Source organism: Oncorhynchus keta, chromosome 22 (genome assembly GCF_023373465.1).
Source record: "Oncorhynchus keta strain PuntledgeMale-10-30-2019 chromosome 22, Oket_V2, whole genome shotgun sequence".
Lineage (NCBI taxonomy): Eukaryota > Metazoa > Chordata > Actinopteri > Salmoniformes > Salmonidae > Oncorhynchus > Oncorhynchus keta.
In genome coordinates this window covers 42,801,620-42,825,360 of record NC_068442.1, presented here as the reverse complement: position 1 = coordinate 42,825,360, position 23,741 = coordinate 42,801,620, and the positions used below count along the sequence as shown (strand labels likewise).

At 44.7% G+C, this 23,741-nt stretch overlaps 2 protein-coding genes and 1 long non-coding RNA gene across 5 annotated transcripts in view; 1 reads left to right on the top strand and 2 right to left on the bottom strand.

Moving 5' to 3' along the window:
• The window catches only part of LOC118400675 (inaD-like protein), a 309,349-nt gene extending 307,094 nt beyond the window's left edge, over positions 1-2,255 (bottom strand). Inside the window, exons 1-3 of the mRNA XM_052475280.1 lie at positions 2,230-2,255; positions 1,662-1,720; positions 1,334-1,512 (exon numbers count right to left, since the gene is read on the bottom strand). Coding sequence (XP_052331240.1) covers positions 1,334-1,512; positions 1,662-1,683 — 201 coding nt within the window. The 5' untranslated portion in view covers positions 1,684-1,720; positions 2,230-2,255. The remainder of the gene's footprint in view (positions 1-1,333; positions 1,513-1,661; positions 1,721-2,229) is intronic.
• Positions 2,256-3,100: 845 nt separating this feature from the next.
• Positions 3,101-21,675, top strand: LOC118401523 (TM2 domain-containing protein 1-like). Of its 2 annotated transcripts, XM_052475283.1 has the most exons (7): positions 3,101-3,264; positions 5,385-5,458; positions 8,760-8,868; positions 9,998-10,089; positions 13,727-13,800; positions 18,990-19,102; positions 21,019-21,675. In XM_052475283.1, the coding sequence occupies exons 1-6, from the start codon at positions 3,131-3,133 to the stop codon at positions 19,098-19,100; spliced, it is 594 nt and encodes a 197-aa protein (XP_052331243.1). In that variant the 5' UTR covers positions 3,101-3,130; the 3' UTR covers positions 19,101-19,102; positions 21,019-21,675. The 2 variants fall into 2 exon arrangements, with proteins under 2 accessions (XP_052331243.1, XP_052331244.1); XM_052475284.1 differs by lacking the exon at positions 5,385-5,458 and having other exon boundaries at positions 3,104-3,194.
• LOC127910654 (uncharacterized) lies at positions 12,326-13,720 on the bottom strand. 2 transcript variants are annotated; one of them, XR_008075617.1, is made up of 4 exons: positions 13,379-13,720; positions 13,277-13,327; positions 13,124-13,225; positions 12,326-13,072 (listed from the first exon to the last, which is right to left on the bottom strand). It is a non-coding gene; the product is annotated as an uncharacterized LOC127910654 (long non-coding RNA). The 2 variants fall into 2 exon arrangements; XR_008075616.1 differs by lacking the exon at positions 13,277-13,327.
• Positions 21,676-23,741: the final 2,066 nt, after the last annotated feature.

Sequence of the window (23,741 nt, the reverse complement as noted above, 5' to 3'; positions counted from 1 at the left end):
TCCTCCACCATCTCATCAATACATCTCGGACAAGGCACTTACTCAAGCCGCGCCAGTAGATATTAAAGCTTGATAGATGCACAGAAAAGCCCGTCCGCCTTGCTATCACGCCATACGTTTTTACCTGAAGCATTCATAGACACTCGGCTGACCTTCGCAGCACTTAGAATATGAAGGCAGGCATTGGTTATTGCCATTATCTTAATTTGGCATGTGGATAGTTTATTTTAAGGGTTCTTTTTTTACGTCAATAATAATGCAACCTGAATACAAATGAATTGGAGTGTGGCTGGGCGGTTTTTCCCATCCCTCCTTTTAAGCACAAGTAAAAGGTTTAGAATGCTGTGTTCTGTAGACTTAAAGCACACTGACACTGAGTGGTTTTACCATTTCATCACAATCTGAAATGTTACATATTCCAAAACAAGGTTTATTTGTTGCTAAAGTGCTGTGAAAGTATTTGCCCCCTTTCTAATGATCTTCTTCTGCATATATTTTTATACTATATGTTATCAGATCTTCAACCATAACCTACTGTAATGTTAGATAAATGGAACCTGAGTGAACAAATAACACAAATGACATACCTATTTCATAAACAAAATAATTCCCGTGTGAAAAATGTATTGCCCCCTTACTCTCAATAACTGGTTGTGCCACCTTTAGCTGCAATGACTCAAACACTTCCTGTAGTTTTTAATCAGTCTCTCACGTCTCTGTGGAGGAATTTTGGACCACTCCTCCATGCAGAACTGCTTTAACTCAACAACATTTGTGGGTTTTCAAGCATGAACTGCTCGTTTCAAGTCCTGCCACAACATCTCAATTAGGATTAGGTCCGGTCTTTCACTTCCATTCCAAAACTTCATATTTTTGCTTTTTAGCCATTTTCATGTAGACTTGATTGTGTGTTTTGGATCATTGTCTTGCTGCATGTAAGCTCAAGCCCACAAATAATAGCAGAACAGTTGGCTTAATCATAGTATCATCATGTGGCCACATGGGGTGGCAGGTAGCCTAGTGGTTAGAGCGTTGGGCTGGTAACCGAAAGGTTGCTGACAAGGTAAAAATCTGTCGTTCTGCCTCTGTGCAAGGCAGTTAACACTGTTCCCAGGCACCGAAGACACGGATGTTGATTATGGCAACCCCCCGCACCTCACTGATTCAGAGGGGTTGGGTTAAATACAGAAGACACAATTCAGTTGAATGCATTCAGTTGTACAACTGACAAGGTATCCCCCTTTCCCTCACTAATGAAATCTCCTATGTGCTATTCACAAGCCATGGGTCTTAATATTAGGTTTTCCCTTTCTCTGCAGGTATTCAGCATTACCTGGTCTTTGAGTTGTTTGATTGAATGCTGCAGCGTGAGGATGTGTCCTAGCAGTGGGCTCTGTAGAGCATCCCTCAGCACCCCCAGCCTCTCACTATGGGTCCACTCCTCCCTCTGGGCCATCTTGGCCTGCAGCCGCTCCAAAGCCTGCAATACCTGCTGGCGCTCCACTGTGGAGACTGACACACACATCATAAACACACAGCCCCATGTGCTCGTACACACACACACACACACAATGTTGATTATGAAAAAGTTCATTTGTATCACATTTATATCCAGTACTGTTCATAAAACAGTTTACTAATGGGAGCAGACGTAAATGTACCTGTTGGGACATTTTCATACATTGTCCTAACTCGTCTCAGAGTATCTTTGTGATGCAGCCTGTGAGGAAGCAGGGCAAGTTTACATGAAAAACAAAGCTCATAACAACAATTCTAATCATCTTTAGGCAGATGATAATGTATCGAATAAAAGGCCTATCAAGAACAATTAGTGATCGCCTCCATTACTACGGAGTACAAGGCCGTACTGCTTTTGAGCTGGGTCCATCAAGTTGGCTAAGCATCATCACAATTACAGCCCTTTTGCAACACCTCACAACACAACACTAAAAGTATACGTTCAAATCTTTGTGAGAAATACACAAATTGTCCTTCTGTCAGTCAGCAAGCCATTAGCATGGGTTAACTATTTACATAGCCAGTGGTAAACAAGTTTCGACGGGTAAACTAAGCCACGTTTATATTTGCCAAGTAACACAAATGCCACAGATGTCTCAAGTTAACAAACCATAGCAAATGTGTTAGCTAAACCCAAAAGAAGATAAAACTAGCTAACTAGCTACTAAATTATCTAGCTAAAGGAAGAGATATGACAATGATCCACCCTACCGGTACAGCGGAAGTTAATAAATGAACCCGCCCCTTACCTGAACCAGGATGTGAAGTTTTAAAAGAATCAGTGGGGCGAGAGAAAAATAACGAACTGGAGAAACTGCTCCACATAAATCAGTGAACTATCACTTTGTTTGTGAGCGAGGTTTAAGCTGTGAGAGCCCTCTAAATGTAGAGATGTAGTTAACGTTAGCAAACACTTGCTTTGCTTTACAATCAGCAGGTGCACATCATCATCTCTTTCTGTCCAGCGAACTAGCATAGCTAGTCTAAATCTATGAACTAAACTTTTGTTTTAAGTAAGTGTAGGTTCTCTTTAACAGGAGCTTAGTCTGAACATCAAATAACTCCATAAAACAACTTTTAAATGAGCTTCTCGAAATGTTCCGCTAACTTCAGTGAGTCAGCTAGCTACAGTCAGTAGCTAGCCAATTTAAATGAGTCAGCTACTGTGCTATTGAGCTAACATTAGCCAGCTGTTGCGATACAGAAACTGATTTGCTAGGTAACATGTTTTTGCATACTATTTTTTGTGTTATTTCACCTTTATTTAACCAGGTAGGCTAGTTGAGAACAAGTTCTCATTTACAACTGTGACCTGGCCAAGAGCAAAGCAGTGCAACACAAACAACAACAGAGTTACACATGTAATAAACAAACGTACAGTCAATAACACAATATAAAATATATATATACAGTGTGTGCAAATGGGGTAAGATTATCCTACTACAATGATACATTAATTACATTTCTATTGAGCACTTGCATTGTAACAATCTCATAGCTTAACCTGTTCAGATGTTTCAGTTAAACTACTTTTAATTCACAAGGTTTTGGTTTTGGACTCAGACAGAGGTTTAAAAACGATGTCACGTGACCGAGTGGGCGCGTCGTCAACATGGCGATTCCCGGAAGTCGGCTGTTCTCTTTACGGACCATGTCGTTGGGCATTTTGTTTTACTGTACGTATTGCCATTTCCAATTTGTTCTCGCAAATGATGTCGATAGTTGTGAAAGTCTACGCCTGGGACAATATCCTTTTATACGTGATTACTTGCAAATCACGAAAATATGACAGGGGTTTCATGCACGCTAGCTAGCTAATGTTACCTGGCTAACTGACGTTAGCATGCATTTATTTAGCTAGCGAGCAAACATAAGCCTGCATGTTGTGTACTTTTGGAAAATATAACTAATCCGATTTTGAAACAGATGAATAGTATAGCTATGTTTTCTCGTTTGTATTCACCAGTCATCTTCCATGTAACGTTAACTCTTGGCAAGAGTCTTGTTTTTTCATCAAGATATGTTCTCGGGTCTTTATTGACAGCATGTTTCATTATGTGTAAGATAGATAACTAACGCCACTCTTCTGTCAACCATTATTCATTGGTATGCATTTTTGTAATGTCATGTGGATATGTTCCCTTGAACGATGCTGATGACTGAATGGATGAATATACAGTACCAATCAAAAGTTTGGACATGCCTACCTATTCCATTTTTTAGTTTTACTATGTGTTTTACATTGTAGAACAATAGTGAAGACACAACTGTGAAATAACACATTTTAGATTTTAGATTCTTCAAAGTAGCCACACTTTGCCTTGATGACAGCTTTGCACACTCTTGGCATTCTCTCAACCAGCTTCTTGAGGTAGTCAACTGGAATGCATTTCAATTAACATGTGTGCCTTGTTAAAAGTTAATTTGCTTCTTAATGTGTTTGAGCCAATCAGTTGTATTGTGACAAGGTAGGGGTGGTTTACAGAAGATAGCCCTATTTGGTAGAAAATAAAGTCCATATTATGGCAAGAACAGCTCAAATAAGCAGAGAAACAACAGTCCATTGTTACTTGATGAAATGAAGGTCAGTCATTCTGGAAAATTTCAGGAACTTTGAAAGTTTCATCAAGTGCAGTCGCAAAAACCATCAAGCGCTATGATGAAACTGTCTCATGAGGACCTCCACAGGAAAGGAAGAGGATAAGTTTATTAGAGTAACAGCCTCAGAAATTGCATCCCAAATAAATACTTCAGAGTTCAACTAACAGACAAATCTCAACATCAACTTTTCAGAGGAGACTGTGTGAATCAGGCCTTCATGGTCGAATTGCTGCAAAGAAACCCCTACTAAAAGACACCCATAAGAAGAGGAGACTTGCTTGGGCCAAGAAACGCGAGCAATGGACATTAGACCAGTGGAAATATGTCTTCTGGTCTGATTATTTTTTTGGTTGCAACCGCCATGTATTTATGAGACGCAGAGCAGGTGAACGGATTATCTCCATGTGTGGTTCCCACGTGAAGAATGGAGGAGGAGGTTTGGAGGTGCGTTGCTGGTGAGACTGTCAGTGATTTATTTAGAATTCAAGGCACACTTAACCAGCATGGCTACCACAGCATACTGCAGCGATACACCATCCCATCTGTTTTGCGCTTAATGGGACTATCATTATTTTTTTCAACAGGACAATGACCCAACACACATCCAGGCTGTGCAAGGATCATTTTTCCAAGAAGGCGAGTGATGGAGGGCTCCCGAATGGCACAGCGGTCTAAGGCACTGCATCTCAGTGCTAAAGGCGCTACTACAGACCCTGGTTCGATTCACAACCAGCCGTGATTGGGAGTCCAATAGGGCGGTGCATAATTGGCCCAGTGTCGTCCGGGGTAGGCCGTCATTGTAAATAAGAATTTGTTCTTAACTGACTTGCGTAGTGAAATAAAGGTTAAATAAGGGCTATTTGACCAAGAAGGAGAGTGATGGAGTGCTGCATCAGATGACCTGGCCTCCACAATCCCCTGACCTCAACCCAATTGAGATGGTTTGGGATGAGTTGGACCACAGAGTGAAGGAAAAGCAGCCAACAAGTGCTCAGCATATGTGGGAACTCCTTCAAGACTGTTGGAAAAGCATTCCAGATGAAGCTGGTTGAGAGAATGCAAAGCTGTCAAGACAAATGGTGGCTACTTGGAAGAATCTAAAATATATTTTGATTTGTTTAACACTAAGTAGGTGTGTCCAAACTTTTGACTGTTACTGTATAACCTGACAACCTGACAAGCACAATTTGTTAGATATCATGTTACATTATCTACTATGCTGTGGATGACAGTTGATACTTTGTTGTTGCCTTAATACTGTTCAAGTATATTTGTAAAGAACCAAGGATAGATGATGCCACTCAAGAACCTGAGAATTGCAAGGACATGATTGCTTGGGGTAAGTGGTTCTGGTTGTGTGATGGAAAATATACTTTAGAAACATTTTAACTCAATATGTAATGTGTTGGTTTCATGAGCTTAAATAAAATATCCCAGAAATGTTCCAAATGCACAAAAAATGTATTTCTCTCAAATGTTGGCAACAAATTTGTTTACATCCCTGTTAGTGAGCATTTCTCCTTTGTCAAGGTAATCCATCCAACTGACAGGTGTGGCATATCAAGAAACTGATTAAACAGCATGATCATTACACAGATGCACCTTGTGCTGGGAACCATAAAAGGCCATTCTAAAATGTGCAGTTTTGGAACACAATACAATGCCACAGATGTATCAAGTTTTGAGGGAGCGTCCAATTGGCATGCTTACTGTAGGAATGTCCACCAGAGCTGTTGCCAGAGAATGTAATGTTACTTTCTCGACCATAAGTAGTGTTTTAGAGAATTTGGCAGTACGTCCAATTGGCCTGACAACTGTAGAACACATGTAACCAAGCCAGCCCAGGACCCTCACATCCACTTTCTTCACCTGTGGGATGAGACCAACCACCTGGACAGGTGAAGAAACTGTGGGTTTGCACAACTGAAGAATTTCTGCGCAAACTGTCAGAAACCGTCTCTGGGAAGCTCATCTTCGTGCTCGTTGTCTTCACCAGTGTCTTGACCTGACTGCAGTTTGGCATCATAACAGACTGCTCACCTTCATTGGTCACTGGCACACTGGAGAAGTGTGCTCTTCATGGATAAATCCCGGTTTCGACTGTCCCGGGCAGGTGACGAGACAGCATCGTGTGGTCGAGCGGTTTGCTGATGTCAACTTTGTGACCATGGTGGTCAGATAAAGGTATGGACAGGCATAAGCTACAGACAACAAACACAATTGCATTTTATCAATGGCAATTTGAATGCACAGAGATACTGTGAAGAGATCCTGAGGCCCATTGTCGTGCCATTCATCGACCACCATCAGCTCATGTTGCAGCATGATAATGCACGGCCCAATGTCACAAGGATCTGTACACAATTCCTGGAATCTGAAAATGTCCCAGTTCTTCCATTGCCTGCATGTTTTTATTTTATATATTTAACCTTTATTTAACTAGGCAAGTCAGTTAAAGAACAAATTCTTATTTACAATGACAGCGAAATAGTGGGTTAACTGCCTTGTTCAGGGGGAGAATGACAGATTTTTACCTTGTCAGCTTGGGGATTCGATCCAGCAACCTTTCTGTTATTGGCCCAACACACTAACCACTAGGCTACCTGTCGCCAGACATGTCACCCATTGAGCATGTTTGGGATGCTCTGGATCGACGTGTACGACAGCGTGTTCCAGTTCCTGTCAATATCCAGCAACTTCGCACAGCCATTGAAGAGGAGTGGGACAAAATTCCACTGGCCTCAATGAACAGCCTGATCAACTCTATGTGATGGAGATGTGTGCATGACCACATGGGGGTCTCATCAGATACTGACTGTTTTTCTGATCCACGCTTCTACTTTTTTTTGTTTTTTTGGTATCTGTGACCAACAGATTCATATCTGTATTCCCAGTCATGTGAAATCCATAGATTAGGGCCTAGTTAATTGATTTAAGTTGACTGGTTTCCTTATATGAACGGTAACTCAGTAAAATCTTTGAATTTGTTGCATGTTGTTTATTTTTGTTCATTGTAATAATAATATGCCGTTTAGCACCCACCATCTCAGATTGTTCTGAAATCCTTTCTGTAGTTAGATAAGCATTCCTGAAACATCTTCTTTTTATTTTTATTTTAAAGATTTGTATGATTCATTTAGTATTCAATAAATATAGTATCTTACGTTTTTCTAAGAATTAGTAAGACATGAGGATTCCAAAGACATTTTTAGAAGCCACCCACGGACCCCCCACGCCAATCCCACCCCAAGAACGAGTATATAGCGTCAGTTCCAATTCCCCCACCCCAATGTTAAAAGGGATAGTTAACCCAAATGACAAAGTTACACTGGTTTCCTTACCTTGTCCATAGGCTGCTTACAGGATATGGCAGCAACCTATGCTTTGGTTTTGTTTACTTGGCCACTGTTTCAAATGGTGCATTTTGTGGCACCAATCCAATGCAAGTCAATGTTATCTATATTAGCATTTTCTCGCTTCCTATCCATCTATAAGTAACATCCATTGAGTTACGCAATACATTTCTAGATACTTTAGGATGATTTGAACATGACATGTGACAATGCTAATGGAGGTACCATTGACTTGCATTGGGTTTGTGCCACACATTCTAAAAAGTGAGCATTTCAAACAGTGGCCAACAAAACCAAAGCATATGTTTCTGCCATACCTTGTCAACAGACTGTTTCTTACCCTGTAAGCAATGTAATTTAGTCATTTGGGTGAACTATCCATTTAACATTGAGGGTGGGGGTTCGGGGTCTTGAAACTTTAACTTAATAGTCGGAACAGCACCGTCTAGTGGTCAGAATCCGGTAATATCCGGATGTAAGATGGGACATTAACCTAACAACTTAAATGACATTTCTCAGAACAGGGGTAAAACAAACATCACCAAATTCCCTGGTAATACATTGAATAGTATGAAGAAACAACACTTAGAGCCGCAGCTCCATACTACTGGTCAGACACAGAACTGATACTATATACCAATTGTTGGGGTGGGGAGTCCGTGGGTGGCTGTTGACCAATGTCTAACTCATTGTCAGAACAAAGTTAGGTACTATATTTATTGAGTATTATATGAATCCTAAAAAGAGAAATGGCCAATTTGAATGCAATCAATGAGCTTAATGATTGCTAATCATATCTGTTTCTAACATCAATTATTTCAGAACCATCTTAGATGATGGGTGGTGAAATCCTCTTTTGTGCTTTTTGAGTTTGTACGACCATTAGTCTTTCATGCACACATTTTACGTACGGAAGGTCCCAGGAATAGAACCCACTTTCCTGGTGTGGCAAGCGTCATGGTCTACCAACTGAGCTACAGAGGACCACCATAATGATTGGTTCTAATAGTTTCTCCATCTATAAGGACTTTGGGAATTAGAATGTATTTGACACAGTATATGCATGGAGGTACCACGTAGCTTAACTCAAATTGAAAGACTAATTTGCAGGGAAGAGAAATTATAATAGGTAGCCCTGATAGGTCATTTAGGTCCTGGTTCTTAACTGTCATAATATTTTGTAATACTTTTATCAATGTGTATTTCCATTAGAATCTACACAAATTGAAACCCACATAACTGCTGTTCTGTGTTGCTTTGTCCTAAACCATCTGTTGTGGTTTTCAGTGGAATGCCTACCTTCTCCAAACGTCAGCTGCCGCTTGTCCAATGGGACGGAGTTTCGATTCAGTGGAGAGGAAGTGGGCTTTAACAAAAGCCACCCTTGCAGGAATGTGTATGTACAGTACCAGACACTGTGGAAGTGTTGCACATGTACACCCAGTATGCCAAACATTAGGAACAATTTCCTAATATTGACTTCCACCCCCTTTGCCCTTAGAACAGCCTTAATTTGTCGGGGTATGGACTCTACAAGGTGTCGAAAGCGTTCCACAGGGATGCTGGCCCATGTTGACTCCAATGCTTCCCACAGTTGTCTAGTTGGCTGGATGTCCTTTGGGTGGCGGACCATTCTTGATACACACAGGAAACTGTTGAGCGTGAAAAACCCAGTAACATTGCAGTTCTTGACACAAACCAGTACGCCTTGCACCTACAATACCCCGTTCAAAGGCCCCTACTACCACACCCCGTTCAAAGGCCCCTACTACCACACCCCGTTCAAAGGCCCCTACTACCACACCCCGTTCAAAGGCCCCTACTACCACACCCCGTTCAAAGGCCCCTACTACCACACCCCGTTCAAAGGCCCCTACTACCACACCCCGTTCAAAGGCCCCTACTACCACACCCCGTTCAAAGGCCCCTACTACCACACCCCGTTCAAAGGCCCCTACTACCACACCCCGTTCAAAGGCCCCTACTACCACACCCCGTTCAAAGGCCCCTACTACCACACCCCGTTCAAAGGCCCCTACTACCACACCCCGTTCAAAGGCCCCTACTACCACACCCCGTTCAAAGGCCCCTACTACCACACCCTGTTCAAAGGCCCCTACTACCATACCCCGTTCAAAGGTACTTACATCTTTTGTCTTGACCTTTCACCCTCTGACTGCCTCACACACAATCCATGTCTCAATTGTTTAAATGCTTAAAAATCCGTCTTTAAGCCGTCTCCTCCCCTTCATCTACACTGATTTGAAGTGAATTTAACACGCAACATCAATAAGGGATCATAGCTTTCACCTGGTCAGGTGTTCTTAATGTTTTGTATAGGCTGTATCAGGGCTGTATTCATTCGGGCAGACTATAGCAAAAAGTTTTAGCTATGATGACCCTGAACATGTTTTATTTTCAATTGATATTCATTAGGCTAAATCATATACCATCATATGTGATGTTTTTGTACAAATGTGAAACATTATTGAACTGTTTTGAGCTAACATGTTATTTCCTTACAGGAGCGGTTACTCCTACAAAGTAGCGGTGGCCCTGTCGCTCTTCCTGGGATGGTTAGGAGCAGATCGCTTCTACTTGGGATACCCAGCTTTAGGTACAGTCTGACTGTTGTTATTGTTCACTCTCAATAACTGACATGGGGGTGCAATGGATTAATTTATATTATATTTATATGTAGATTAATTTTCAAATCCTATCTGCTGCTAACAAACCGGTCTAAATACAATGAAAGATTTTCTTTGTAATTGTTTTTGTAAAAAAAAAGGAAGAACACATGTTGAAATGCATGACTAGCTACCCATTCATTTATTGGATTTATTGATATTAGAGAGTTTGAAAAGATCTGCTGGTTTTGGACAGAAACGCAACTTGCATGTTTGTGGATTAGTATAAAGTAGACCATTTATCAAAGTTGAGCATTAATCAATGAAGCAGGTTTATAAGAAACAGAGGGTCACTACTTCCTGTGAGGACCTGAAAGAAACCACTATTACATGACATTATAAAACAGTGGTAAACCCAAACACTGGAGTGAAACACTGCTGTTTCTTCCCTTTCTTTTATTCTTGTTCTTAATTAGTCACCTGCAAGATTACACAGTGGCTGGTGGCTGAAAGCCCTGCCTTGTTTTCTTTTTGGGGGGGGTTAGTTTTTCCAACTAGCATGGAGTACTTTGGCATCGCAGAGCCACACTGAGGACGGGCATGAGCCGGCTTTAGAGGCTGCACTGAGCAACACCTGGCCTGGTTTGGCACGGTTGGCTTGGGCATCACCATGGAACGGTGGGTTATTAAGTGGGCTTCTGCTTTGTAGAGTAGCCACCCGACTGGCATTGTTTTTAAAAACGTCCACCCTGGAATCAACAAAGCTACCCCTGTTACCTCCCAATGGAGCAATTTACAATAGTGTTAACAATTATTTGGAGTTGGTGTTTCCATAATTAGCCTGCAATTCAGATTCTCTGTGGTTTTTAGCTGTGTGTGTGTGTGTGTGTGTGTGTGTGTGTGTGTGTGTGTGTGTGTGTGTGTGTGTGTGTGTGTGTGTGTGTGTGTGTGTGTGTGTGTGTGTGTGTGTGTGTGTGTGTGTCAGTGAGCTAGTGCGTGCCAGTAGTCATTGCCCAGTGATGCAGTGAGTACTCCCCGACATGCAGTAGTGTCATCTCCGGGTCTACCTTACAGTAATGTTACATAGTTGTGTCAGTGAGCTAGTGAGTGCCAGTAGTCATTGCCCAGTGATGCAGTGAGTACTCCCCGACATGCAGTAGTGTCATCTCCGGGTCTACCTTACAGTAATGTTACATAGTTGTGACAGTGTGAATGTTAACAGGATGATGTGTTTAGTTGAATGACTTGCTCTGTGTTTTCATACATCCAATTCACACCCTCAGCTGCTCACAGCGGCTCAGTTGCACACATTCATGTTTACTCTTCTCTGCTCCTCTCAACGATAAAGACCTGTTATTCCCAATCCTCAAAGTTGTTTTGGACACAAGGTTGACTTGGCACGATTTCCCTCTGAAAGCAAATCAGGCAGCAAACAACTAAACACCCAATACCCACACACCCAATACCCACACACCCAATACCCACACACCCACATAGCCTCTCCACTCCGCCGCTCAGCAGTCAAAGAGTTCAATATCGTTCACCTTTGCCTCGCAAGTTAATTTCCCATTCAGCCACACATGGGCAAAGTTGGAACCGAACATGGGGAATAAACTGAAACCTTGCCCAGTTGCCTCACACAATAGCTAGCAAATTATTATTCATTTATGCCAACTTTAAAGAGGCATGGAGTACCCCATAAAGCTTTACACCAGGGCTCTCCAACCCTGTTCCTGGAGAGCTACGGTCCTCTAGGTTTACACCAGGGCTCTCCAACCCTGTTCCTGGAGAGCTACGGTCCTCTAGGTTTACACCAGGGCTCTCCAACCCTGTTCCTGGAGAGCTACGGTCCTATAGGTTTACACCAGGGCTCTCTAACCCTGTTCCTGGAGAGCTACGGTCCTATAGGTTTACACCAGGGCTCTCCAACCCTGTTCCTGGAGAGCTACAGTCCTATAGGTTTACACCAGGGCTCTCCAACCCTGTTCCTGGAGAGCTACGGTCCTATAGGTTTACACCAGGGCTCTCCAACCCTGTTCCTGGAGAACTACGGTCCTATAGGTTTACACCAGGGCTCTCCAACCCTGTTCCTGGAGAGCTTACGGTCCTATAGGTTTACACCAGGGCTCTCCAACCCTGTTCCTGGAGAGCTACGGTCCTATAGGTTTACACCAGGGCTCTCCAACCCTGTTCCTGGAGAACTACGGCCCTATAGGTTTACACCAGGGCTCTCCAACCCTGTTCCTGGAGGGCTTACGGTCCTATAGGTTTACACCAGGGCTCTCCAACCCTGTTCCTGGAGAGCTACGGTCCTATAGGTTTACACCAGGGCTCTCCAACCCTGTTCCTGGAGAACTACGGCCCTATAGGTTTACACCAGGGCTCTCCAACCCTGTTCCTGGAGAGCTACGGTCCTATAGGTTTACACCAGGGCTCTCCAACCCTGTTCCTGGAGAGCTACGGTCCTATAGGTTTACACCAGGGCTCTCCAACCCTGTTCCTGGAGAGCTACGGTCCTATAGGTTTACACCAGGGCTCTCCAACCCTGATCCTGGAGAGCTACGGTCCTATAGGTTTACACCAGGGCTCTCCAACCCTGTTCCTGGAGAGCTACGGTCCTATAGGTTTACACCAGGGCTCTCCAACCCTGTTCCTGGAGAGCTACGGTCCTATAGGTTTACACCAGGGCTCTCCAACCCTGTTCCTGGAGAGCTACGGTCCTATAGGTTTACACCAGGGCTCTCCAACCCTGTTCCTGGAGAGCTACGGTCCTATAGGTTTACACTCAACCAGTCTAGCGCACCGGATTCTAATAATTAGCAGATTCAGAAGGTGAATCAGGTTAGTTACAACTGCGGTTGGAGCAAAAACCTGCGGGAGGGTAGCTCTCCAGTAACACGGTTGGAGAGCCCTGGTGTAAACCTACAGGAGGGTAGCTCTCCAGTAACACGGTTGGAGAGCCCTGGTGTAAACCTACAGGAGGGTAGCTCTCTAGTAACACGGTTGGAGAGCCCTGGTGTAAACCTACAGGAGGGTAGCTCTCCAGTAACACGGTTGGAGAGCCCTGGTGTAAACCTACAGGAGGGTAGCTCTCCAGTAACACGGTTGGAGAGCCCTGGTGTAAACCTACAGGAGGGTAGCTCTCTAGTAACACGGTTGGAGAGCCCTGGTGTAAACCTACAGGAGGGTAGCTCTCCAGTAACACGGTTGGAGAGCCCTGGTGTAAACCTACAGGAGGGTAGCTTTCCAGTAACACGGTTGGAGAGCCCTGGTGTAAACCTACAGGAGGGTAGCTCTCCAGTAACACGGTTGGAGAGCCCTGGTGTAAACCTACAGGAGGGTAGCTCTCCAGTAACACGGTTGGAGAGCCCTGGTGTAAACCTACAGGAGGGTAGCTCTCCAGTAACACGGTTGGAGAGCCCTGGTGTAAACCTACAGGAGGGTAGCTCTCCAGTAACACAGTTGGAGAGCCCTGGTGTAAACCTACAGGAGGGTAGCTCTCCAGTAACACGGTTGGAGAGCCCTGGTGTAAACCTACAGGAGGGTAGCTCTCCAGTAACACGGTTGGAGAGGCCTCCCTGTTTTATACCCTGTTTAACTCCAACATGTCTCTCCCTCTCTCTCTAGGGCTGCTCAAATTCTGCACAGTTGGCTTCTGTGGGATTGGGAGCTTGGTGGATTTCATGTTGATCTCAATGCAGGTGAGTGGTGTTCAGGGGACAGCTGTGGAACACAGAGCTGTTAAGTAATCCCTCTTATCTGTTGGTTATGTCTGTGAAGATGCTCTTTTCACAGTAACCATGAAAGGAATGGTTTATGTGTTGTGTTGATGACAAGGGTGGGTTAGGTCAGTGTTTCCCTAATGTTGGGTAGAAGCTGACTCCTATTGGGTCACAGCTGATGATTACATTGGTTGGTCACAAGACACAAAAGTTGAGTTGGGTTACACTGCAAAGTGAGTTAGGGAACAACTGTGATATCAGAATCGGATGGATTTCATGCAAGTTTGATAATTGTATGATTTCAAAAACAAGTTGCTCAATTTGGGCACAGTCTCATGTATAAACCATAGCTCTTTCTCCCACTAACAGTGGTGGTAATCAATGAAGTGGAGCACATTTTGTTCATCACAGAGCAGCCTGGGCTTTGCTACAATGGTCATGCTTCACACACTCCAATCAGAGTAAACCATGGAACATTGCGCAGAAGCATAGCCAAGCCAGGAGTGTGTGTGTGCGTGAATGTCTGTTTGTATTCAGAGGGAACCTGTATCTCAATCAGTGCAGCCGCAGCCCTCTGCTCTTCTCAGCACTAAGCTCTCTATAAATGGGGGTTAATGAGACTGGTTTGTTTTCGCAGAAGGGCTTCTCTCCCCCCCGTCCCTCGTTCCCCCAGGACCCCCCTAACCTGTTTAGTCCACAGAGTCTGACAGGGAGAGAAGCCAATCTATTTTTCACCCTGTTAGGGCCTCACCCCTCTTACCCCTCTCCATCCTCATTGGGGAACCAGTGTGGGAGCAGGAAGCAAACAAGAAAACACTCACCCAGGGGCGGTGCTCCTAGTAGCCGGGGACTTTAATGCAGGGAAACTTAAATCCGTTTAACCAAATTTCTATCAGCATGTTAAATGTGCAACCAGAAGGGGGAAAAATGGACCCCCTCTACTCCACACACAGAGACGCATACAAAGCTCTCCCTCGCCATCCATTTGGTATATCTAACCATAATTATATCCTCCTGATTCCTGCTTACAAGCAAAAAATTAAAGCAGGAACCATCAGTGACTCGACCAGTAAAGAAGTGGTCAGATGATGCAGATGCTAAGCTACAGGAGTGTTTTGTTAGCACAGACTGGAATATGTTAAGGGATTCTTCCGATGGCATTGAGGAGTGAGGAGTACACCACATCAGTCACTGGCTTAATCAATAACTGCATCGATGATGTCGTCCCCACAGTGACCGTACGTACATACCCCAAACAGAAGCCATGCATTACATGCAACAGCCGCACCGAGCTAAAGGCTAGAGCTGCCGCTTTCAAGGAGCGGGTCTCTAACCCGGACCCGCTATGCCCTCCAAAGAACCATCAAACAGGCAAAGCGTCAATACAGGACTAAGATTGAATCGTACTACATCGGCCCTGATGTTCGTTGGATGTGGCAGGACTTGCAAACCATTACAGCCTACAAAGGGAAGCACAGCTGAGAGCTGCCCAGTGACACGAGCCTACCAGACGAGCTAAACTACTTATATGCTCGCTTCAAGGCAAATAACACAAACATGCATGGGAGCACCTGCTGTTCTGGAAGACTGTGTGATCACCCTCTCCACAGCCAATGTGAGTAAGATCTTTAAACAGGTCAACATTCACAAGTCCGCAGGACTTGTACTGCGAGCATGCGCTGACCAACTAGCAAGTGTCTTCACTGACATTTTCTACCTCTCCCTGTCCAAGTCTGTAATGCCAACATGTTTTAAGCAGACCACCATAGTGCCTGTGCCCAAGAACACTAAGGTAACCTGCCTAAATGACTACCGACCTGGAGCACTCATGTCTGTAGCCATGAAGTGCTTTGAAAGGCTGGTCATGGCTCACATCAACACCATTATCCCAGAAACCTTAGACCCACTCCAATTTGCATACCGCCCCAACAGATTCACAGATAATGCAATCTCTATTACACTCCACACTGCCCTTTCCCACCTGGACAAAAGGAACACCTATGTGAGAATGCTATTCATTGACTACAGCTCAGCATTCAACACCATATTGTCCTCAAAGCTCATCACTAAGCTAAGGACACCTCCCTCTGCAACTGGATCCTGAACTTCCTGATGGGCCACCCCCAGGTGGTAAGGGTAGGTAACAACACATCCTCCACGCTGATCCTCAACACAAGAGCCCCTCAGGGGTGCGTGCCTAGTCCCCTCCTGCACTCCCTGTTCAGCCACGACTGCATGGCCAGGCACGACTACACCGACCATTTGCCAATGACACAACAGTGGTAGGCCTGATCACCGACAACAATGACACAGCCTATAGGGAGGAGGACTTAGAGTTAGGCCGTGTGGTGCCAGGACAACAACCTCTCCGTCAACGTGATCAAGACAAAGTAGATGATTGTAGACTACAGGAAAAAGAGGACCAAGCACGCCCCCATTCTCATCGATGGGGCTGGAGTGGAGCAGGTTGAGAGTTTCAAGTTCCTTTGTGTCCACATCACCAACAAACTAACATGGTCCAAACACACCAAGACAGTCGTGAAGAGGACACGACAAAACCTATCCCCCCTCAGGAGGCTGAAAAGATACTTGTCATGGGTCCTCAGATCCTCAAAAGGTTCTACAGCTGCACCATTGAGAGCATGGTTGCATCACTGCCTGGTATGGCAACTGCTCGGCCTCCGACAGCAAGGCGCTACAGAGGGTAGTGCGAAGGGTCCAGTACATCACTGGGGCCAAGCTTCCTGCCATCTCTATCACTATTGCACTCAACACTGCCCGTACCTACCTGGACAAAAGGAATACCTACGTGAGGATGCTATTCATTGACTACAGCTCAGCGTTCAACACCATAGTGTCCTCAAATCTCATCACTATGCTAAGGACCCTGGGACTAAACACCCCCCTCTGCAACTGGATTTGGCATGGGTCCTCAGATCCTCAAAGTTCTTCAGCTCCAACATCGAGAGCATGGTTGCATCACTGCCTGGTATGGCAATTGCTCTGCCTCCACCGCATGGCACTACAGAGGGTAATGCGTACGGCCTAGTACACCACTTGGGCCACCGCCAGGCGGTGTCAGAGGAAGGCCCTAAAAATTGTCAGAGACTCCAGCCACACTCTGCTACCGCACGGCAAGCAGTTCAGGAGCGCTGAGTCCCGGTCCAATAGGCTTCTAAACAGCTTCTAACCCCAAGCCATAAGATTCCTGAACATCTAATCAAATGGCTACCCAGACTATTGCATTGCCCCCCTCTTTCCACCGCTGCTACTCTCTGTTGTTATCATCTATGCATAATCACTTTAATAACTCTACCTACATGTACATACTTTAAACTAACCGGTGCCCCCGCACATTGACTCTGTACTCGTACCCCACTTTTATTTCTTATTCTTATCTGTATTTTTGTTAACTGCATTGTTGGTTAGGGGCTTGTAAGTAAGCATTTCACTAAGGTCAACCAACACCTGTTGTATTCGGTGCATGTGACTAATGCGATTTGATTTGACTAATGAATACGACAAGCATCGGCACGCATATAGAGCAGACCTTCAGCTTTAACTCAGTCAACATTGTGGGATGTGGTGTTTATAATGAAAAGTAGGCTTATTTGTTTGGGATTCATTTTTTTCCTCGTGTTCCTTGAAAAAATATATTAGTTTGTCATGTAGACTAGTGGTGTGTGTAGTTTTAGGACTGTATGCCTTCATCTTGAATAATATTTCAACAAAGGCCTATGCTGCTGGAGTCACCCTGTATCACATCTGAGACCAAAACACACATGATACACCCTTCAAAGAAACAGAATACCCCTCTTCCTCTATTTAACCCCTTCCTCTTCCTCTACAGTTCTACACTACGTCCCACTGTGTAGCAGGCCTGTATAAAGTCGCTATTTCATTTGAAAACGGCAGCAGCGTCCGTTCGGCCACTTTGATTAAACGAGGCGACCGTCACACTGTTTATTGTTCTCCTAATGTATTACTGAAGGCCCTGAGAGAGGAATGCTTTTATGCTGCTTTGGCTGTCACGCCCCAGTGCAACACTTACACTGTCAATTAGGTGTATACACTGCCTCTGGGCTCGCTCACCTGTAGTTCTGCTTGTCCGGAGAACCTATTTAAACTTTGTGCGAGGCGTTGCCCTATATTTGAAAGACTAACTAGTCGGAGCGGGCAAATGCATTTTTGAGAAGTTGAACTAATGGGATTATTATTAATAGATTCTGGCTGGACGGGGCTTGAGGAAAGGAGACCGGACAGCGTTTGTTTGAGGCTTCTCTCTCTTTCTCTCTATCGAAAGACCCGAGGTCCACACCAGATGAATGATGTTGGGGAATTTTCCAATTTACTCTCAAACTGGGCAGAGGAGGAGCTAGACAGATGTGATGGATAGATGGAACGTGAACGGAGGGAGCTGTGTGTCAAGCACTGGATTAAATAATACAAGGTAGTGGGTTTCCAGGCCGGCATACGTTGTTGTGAAAATCAAACCCACTTCTGAAAACCCAATCACTAAAGCCACTACCTGCTATGGATTAAATATAGGCTGGAATGCATCATAGTTGAGTGGTAGCCGAGCTGAAGTTGGTCTGGAGTCCAGTAGGTGGAGTGCTGTTGGTCTGGAGTCCAGTAGGTGGAGTGCTGTTGGTCTGGAGTCCAGTAGGTGGAGTGCTGTTGGTCTGGAGTCCAGTAGGTGGAGTGCTGTTGGTCTGGAGTCCAGTAGGTGGAGTGCTGTTGGTCTGGAGTCCAGTAGGTGGAGTGCTGTTGGTCTAGAGTCTAGTAGGTGGAGTGCTGTTGGTCTAGAGTCTAGTAGGTGGAGTGCTGTTGGTCTAGAGTCTAGTAGGTGGAGTGCTGTTGGTCTAGAGTCTAGTAGGTGGAGTGCTGTTGGTCTAGAGTCTAGTAGGTGGAGTGCTGTTGGTCTAGAGTCCAGTAGGTGGAGTGCTGTTGGTCTAGAGTCTAGTAGGTGGAGTGCTGTTGGTCTAGAGTCCAGTAGGTGGAGTGCTGTTGGTCTAGAGTCCAGTAGGTGGAGTGCTGTTGGTCTAAAGTCTAGTAGGTGGAGTGCTGTCACTTCTCCCCCTCAGCTGTGATTGCCAGATATGTGTTACCTGCTGTACCTAGGTTTTCACCGTCTGTACCCTGATGTCTCTTCTCGTTCCTTCCTTTAGATTGTGGGTCCGTCAGATAAGTCTGACTACATAGTGGACTACTACGGTGCCAGACTCACACGCCTCTCCATCACCAATGAGACTTACAGAAGAACCCAGATGTCTCCCTGAAGGTAGCTACACTAGTAACATGTTAGTTAGACAGACAATAGGCTTTGGTGAGTCATTCCCTGTGTAATTGTGGAAACTAAAATTGTATGTAACATCAGCTACCATTTGCATGTACTCTGTGTACAACACATTAGGAACACCTTCCTAATATTGAGTTGCACCCCCTTTTGCCGACAGAACAGCCTCAATTGGTCGGGGCATGAACTCTACAAGGTGTCGAAAGCGTTCCACAGGGATGCTGGCCCATGTTATGTTGACTCCAATGCTTCCCACTGTTGTCAAGTTGGCTGGATGTTCTTTGGGTGGTGGACCATTCTTGATACACACAGGAAACTGTTGAGCGTGGAAAACCCCAGTAGTGTTGCAGTTCTTGACACACTCATACCGGTGCACCAACTACCAAACCCTGTTCAAAGGCACTTTTGTCTTGCCCATTCACCCTCTGAATAGCACACACATGTCTAAAGGCTTAAAAATCCTTATTTAACCTGTCTCCTCCCCTTCATCTACACTGATTGAAGTGACCGCCCCATGGGCCTCCCGGTCGCGGCCGGCTGCGACAGAGCCAGGGCTCGAACCCATAATTTCTGGTGGCACAGACCACTGCGCCACACGGGAGGCCCTATGGGATCATAGCTTTCACTTGGATTCACCTGGTTAGTCTATTTCATGGAAAGAGAAGATCTTCCTAATGTTTTGTACCTTTCAACGTATATTACGTAGTCTGTCCACAAATGATTATTCACTGTGTACCCGTTTGTCTTTCCACCTGCCCCTGTATTAATGTACTTTTGATTGTCTAATTATTACATCTGTATAGTGTTGCGAAATTCTCTGACTTTCAATAAATGCCCTGGTTTTCCAGATGTCGTTGCTGGAGGATTCTGGATTTCCTGCTTATTACCTCATAATTCTATGAATACCTCCAACCGGGATTTCAGGAAAACCAGGGAATCTATTGAGAAGTTCACAACACTCTCTAGTTTTATTAGACAAGTTTAAAAGATTGATGTTTTGTCCTTCTACATCCTTCCAATCTGTTGAACGTTCCCAGAAATGAACAACCCAATATCTGTCCTTCTGCCCCTGAACAAGGCAGTTAACCCACTGTTCCTAGGACGTCGTTGTAAATAACAATTTGTTCTTAACTGACTTGCCGAGTTAAATAAAATACAAAATGACATGTACACAGTCAAGTGGAAAGACAAACTCTGAACGGCTCAAACACTAAAAGTGAACCAGATCCCAAGGTTGTGTGGTTTTGCATCACTCTGTAGCTTGTATGACCTATGGGGGGTAAAGGCAAACACCCAGCCAAGGACAACTTGCCCCCCCCCCCCCTCTGGTACTCCAGGACGGACCTTCTACCCTGGGGAGGGAATTTTTAAATGTCAGCCTGCTAAGTAAATGTTTGGGAAGGGTGGCACTTCAGGACTGAGGGGGAAAAGGGTCGTGAGAGTGCAGTTATTATACCTGCCATAGGTGTCCCTCATCGGTTGAGCTCTACCACAGAGCAACGAGAGTCACACACACTTTCACACAGTTTGTCAACAACAACAAACTATCTACATTTTTAAGTCTCCAAGATTTCAGCTCTCCCTTCTCTCTCCCACTCTGTTGTCTGTGGCTCCTTAGTCTCTGGTTAGTATTATAGAAGCTGCAGTGTGTTTGTGGTGACGGGGGTGTTGGGTTCAATTATACACATGTGGAGTCCATTACAAGCCCTTGAGTGTTTACGCTCAGACAAATAGAGAGAGAGCGAGAAAGAGAGATGAAGTCTTCATCCACACCTCTACAGTTCTTCAGTCTCTCAGTCCTTCATTTTACTGCATGTATCTCAGGGCCACATAAAAATGTAACACTGACTGCCTCGAGTATCCAAGTTCAACTGTTTACAACCTGTTTTCTCTCGTTTCAGGACCAAAGTGAAAAACAACTATCGTTACCCTCAACCCTGTCATGACGATTATGCCGCTCTTTTTGGGATCATTTTCACTTGATCATTCCGATACACGGACACTAAGACCAGTCAACACACTGATCATTGATCCTGTCTGCATGTACCCCAATGTGGTGAAGCTCGGCTTTTTAAAATGGATACTCTTAAAGAGTGAAGGTTCATTTTGGTTTAGACTTTGTTACCCAGCATCTCCTTAGTCTTTCCTTCATTCCTTGCCACCTCCTCAAAACACATTTTAAAAGACCAGAGGAGATGAGGATAGAGGTGGCAAATGAATCAAGCAAAAACTTATATTTACCCGCGGTCACCAGCTCAGGTCCTGGAGCGTTAGAGGAGTAGAGACCTTTGTTCCAACCCAGCATTATCACACCCTGTAGCTCTCCAGGACCAAGGACTTGATGACCACTGCAGTAGAGCTTCAAGTCATCGTTATACTCCTATAAGAATCTAGAATCTGCACTGAGAACAGTTCTGTAAATATGTCATCTATTGCGTTATTTGAGTATGTCTGGCAGCAAGGGAACTATTTATGTTCTGTGTGACTGTTTTGTTGATTTGTCATGAGCGATTTATTTTCATTTTTTTCTAATAAAATTGTAATTGTATGAAAATGGACGCTTTATGTAAATGAAGTTCTGTTCAAACTTGCCGTTTAAGTCCAACACAGAGCAGTAGCAGTTAATTTAGCGAACTCTGAGCTCATTGGAGGAACTGTGGCAGTGACCGATCGTCCTGCAGGGAGTTCAGAGGTCAAAGAAATGACACGCTAGCTCTCGGCATCATCCTGCAGATGAAGACAGATCTTCTCCCGCTCCCTCCAAAACCATCCCTCGTGTCATTTTTATTACAAAGGGTCCAAGTGGGGGTTCTTGGGAAGAGTCACAAGGCAGAGCTTTCCTGCTGTGTGTCTGCCTGATCGGGTACCTGATACAGGCTGTGTCCCAAATGGCATCATCATTTCACGGTGCACTACTTTTGACCAAGGCCCATAAGGCTGGTGAAAAGAAGTGCACTAGAGTTAAAATAGGGTGCCATTTGGAACACAACCCATAGTATGACCGGCCTGATACAGGAGATACGTGAGCCTGAAAGCCATTTTTAGATGGATGTGACACTCCTAATCAACACAGTGCAATAGAAGGCAACAGTGTGTACTGTAGGTGTGCAGCTGGAGATTGTAGATGTGTCAGTATGGATGTGACACTCCTAATCAACACAGTGCAATAGAAGGCAACAGTGTGCAGCTGGAGGTTGTAGATGTGTCAGTATGGATGTGACACTCCTAATCAACACAGTGCAATAGAAGGCAACAGTGTGTACTGTAGGTGTGCAGCTGGAGATTGTAGATGTGTCAGTATGGATGTGACACTCTTAATCAACACAGTGCAATAGAAGGCAACAGTGTGCAGCTGGAGGTTGTAGATGTGTCAGTGTGGATGTGACACTCCTAATCAACACAGTGCAATAGAAGGCAACAGTGTGCAGATGAAGATTGTAGATGTGTCAGTATGGATGTGACACTCTAATCAACACAGTGCAATAGAAGGCAACAGTGTGTACTGTAGGTGTGCAGCTGGAGATTGTAGATGTGTCAGTATGGATGTGACACTCCTAATCAACACAGTGCAATAGAAGGCAACAGTGTGCAGCTGGAGATTGTAGATGTGTCAGTATGGATGTGACACTCCTAATCAACACAGTGCAATAGAAGGCAACAGTGTGCAGCTGGAGATTGTAGATGTGTCAGTGTGGATGTGACACTCCTAATCAACACAGTGCAATAGAAGGCAACAGTGTGCAGCTGGAGATTGTAGATGTGTCAGTATGGATGTGACACTCCTAATCAACACAGTGCAATAGAAGGCAACAGTGTGCAGATGAAGATTGTAGATGTGTCAGTATGGATGTGACACTCCTAATCAACACAGTGCAATAGAAGGCAACAGTGTGCAGCTGGAGATTGTAGATGTGTCAGTATGGATGTGACACTCCTAATCAACACAGTGCAATAGAAGGAACCGGGTGCAGCTGGAGGTTGTAGATGTGTCAGTATGGATGTGACACTCCTAATCAACACAGTGCAATAGAAGGCAACAGTGTGTACTGTAGGTGTGCAGCTGGAGATTGTAGATGTGTCAGTATGGATGTGACACTCCTAATCAACACAGTGCAATAGAAGGCAACAGTGTGCAGCTGGAGGTTGTAGATGTGTCAGTATGGATGTGACACTCCTAATCAACACAGTGCAATAGAAGGCAACAGTGTGAAGCTGGAGGTTGTAGATGTGTCAGTATGGATGTGACACTCCTAATCAACACAGTGCAATAGAAGGCAACAGTGTGCAGCTGGAGGTTGTAGATGTGTCAGTATGGATGTGACACTCCTAATCAACACAGTCCAATAGAAGGCAACAGTGTGCAGCTGGAGATTGTAGATGTGTCAGTATGGATGTGACACTCCTAATCAACACAGTGCAATAGAAGGCAACAGTGTGTACTGTAGGTGTGCAGCTGGAGATTGTAGATGTGTCAGTATGGATGTGACACTCCTAATCAACACAGTGCAATAGAAGGCAACAGTGTGCAGCTGGAGATTGTAGATGTGTCAGTATGGATGTGACACTCCTAATCAACACAGTGCAATAGAAGGCAACAGTGTGTACTGTAGGTGTGCAGCTGGAG

Excerpts from the sequence above, each read along its gene's own strand:
- LOC118401523 (XM_052475283.1), top strand. The coding sequence starts at position 3,131 with ATGGCGATTCCCGGAAGTCGGCTGTTCTCTTTACGGACCATGTCGTTG. Across the intron at positions 8,869-9,997 it reads AGCCACCCTTGCAGGAATGT|GAGCGGTTACTCCTACAAAG; the intron begins GTATGTACAGTA and ends ATTTCCTTACAG. Across the intron at positions 13,801-18,989 it reads TCATGTTGATCTCAATGCAG|ATTGTGGGTCCGTCAGATAA; the intron begins GTGAGTGGTGTT and ends TCCTTCCTTTAG.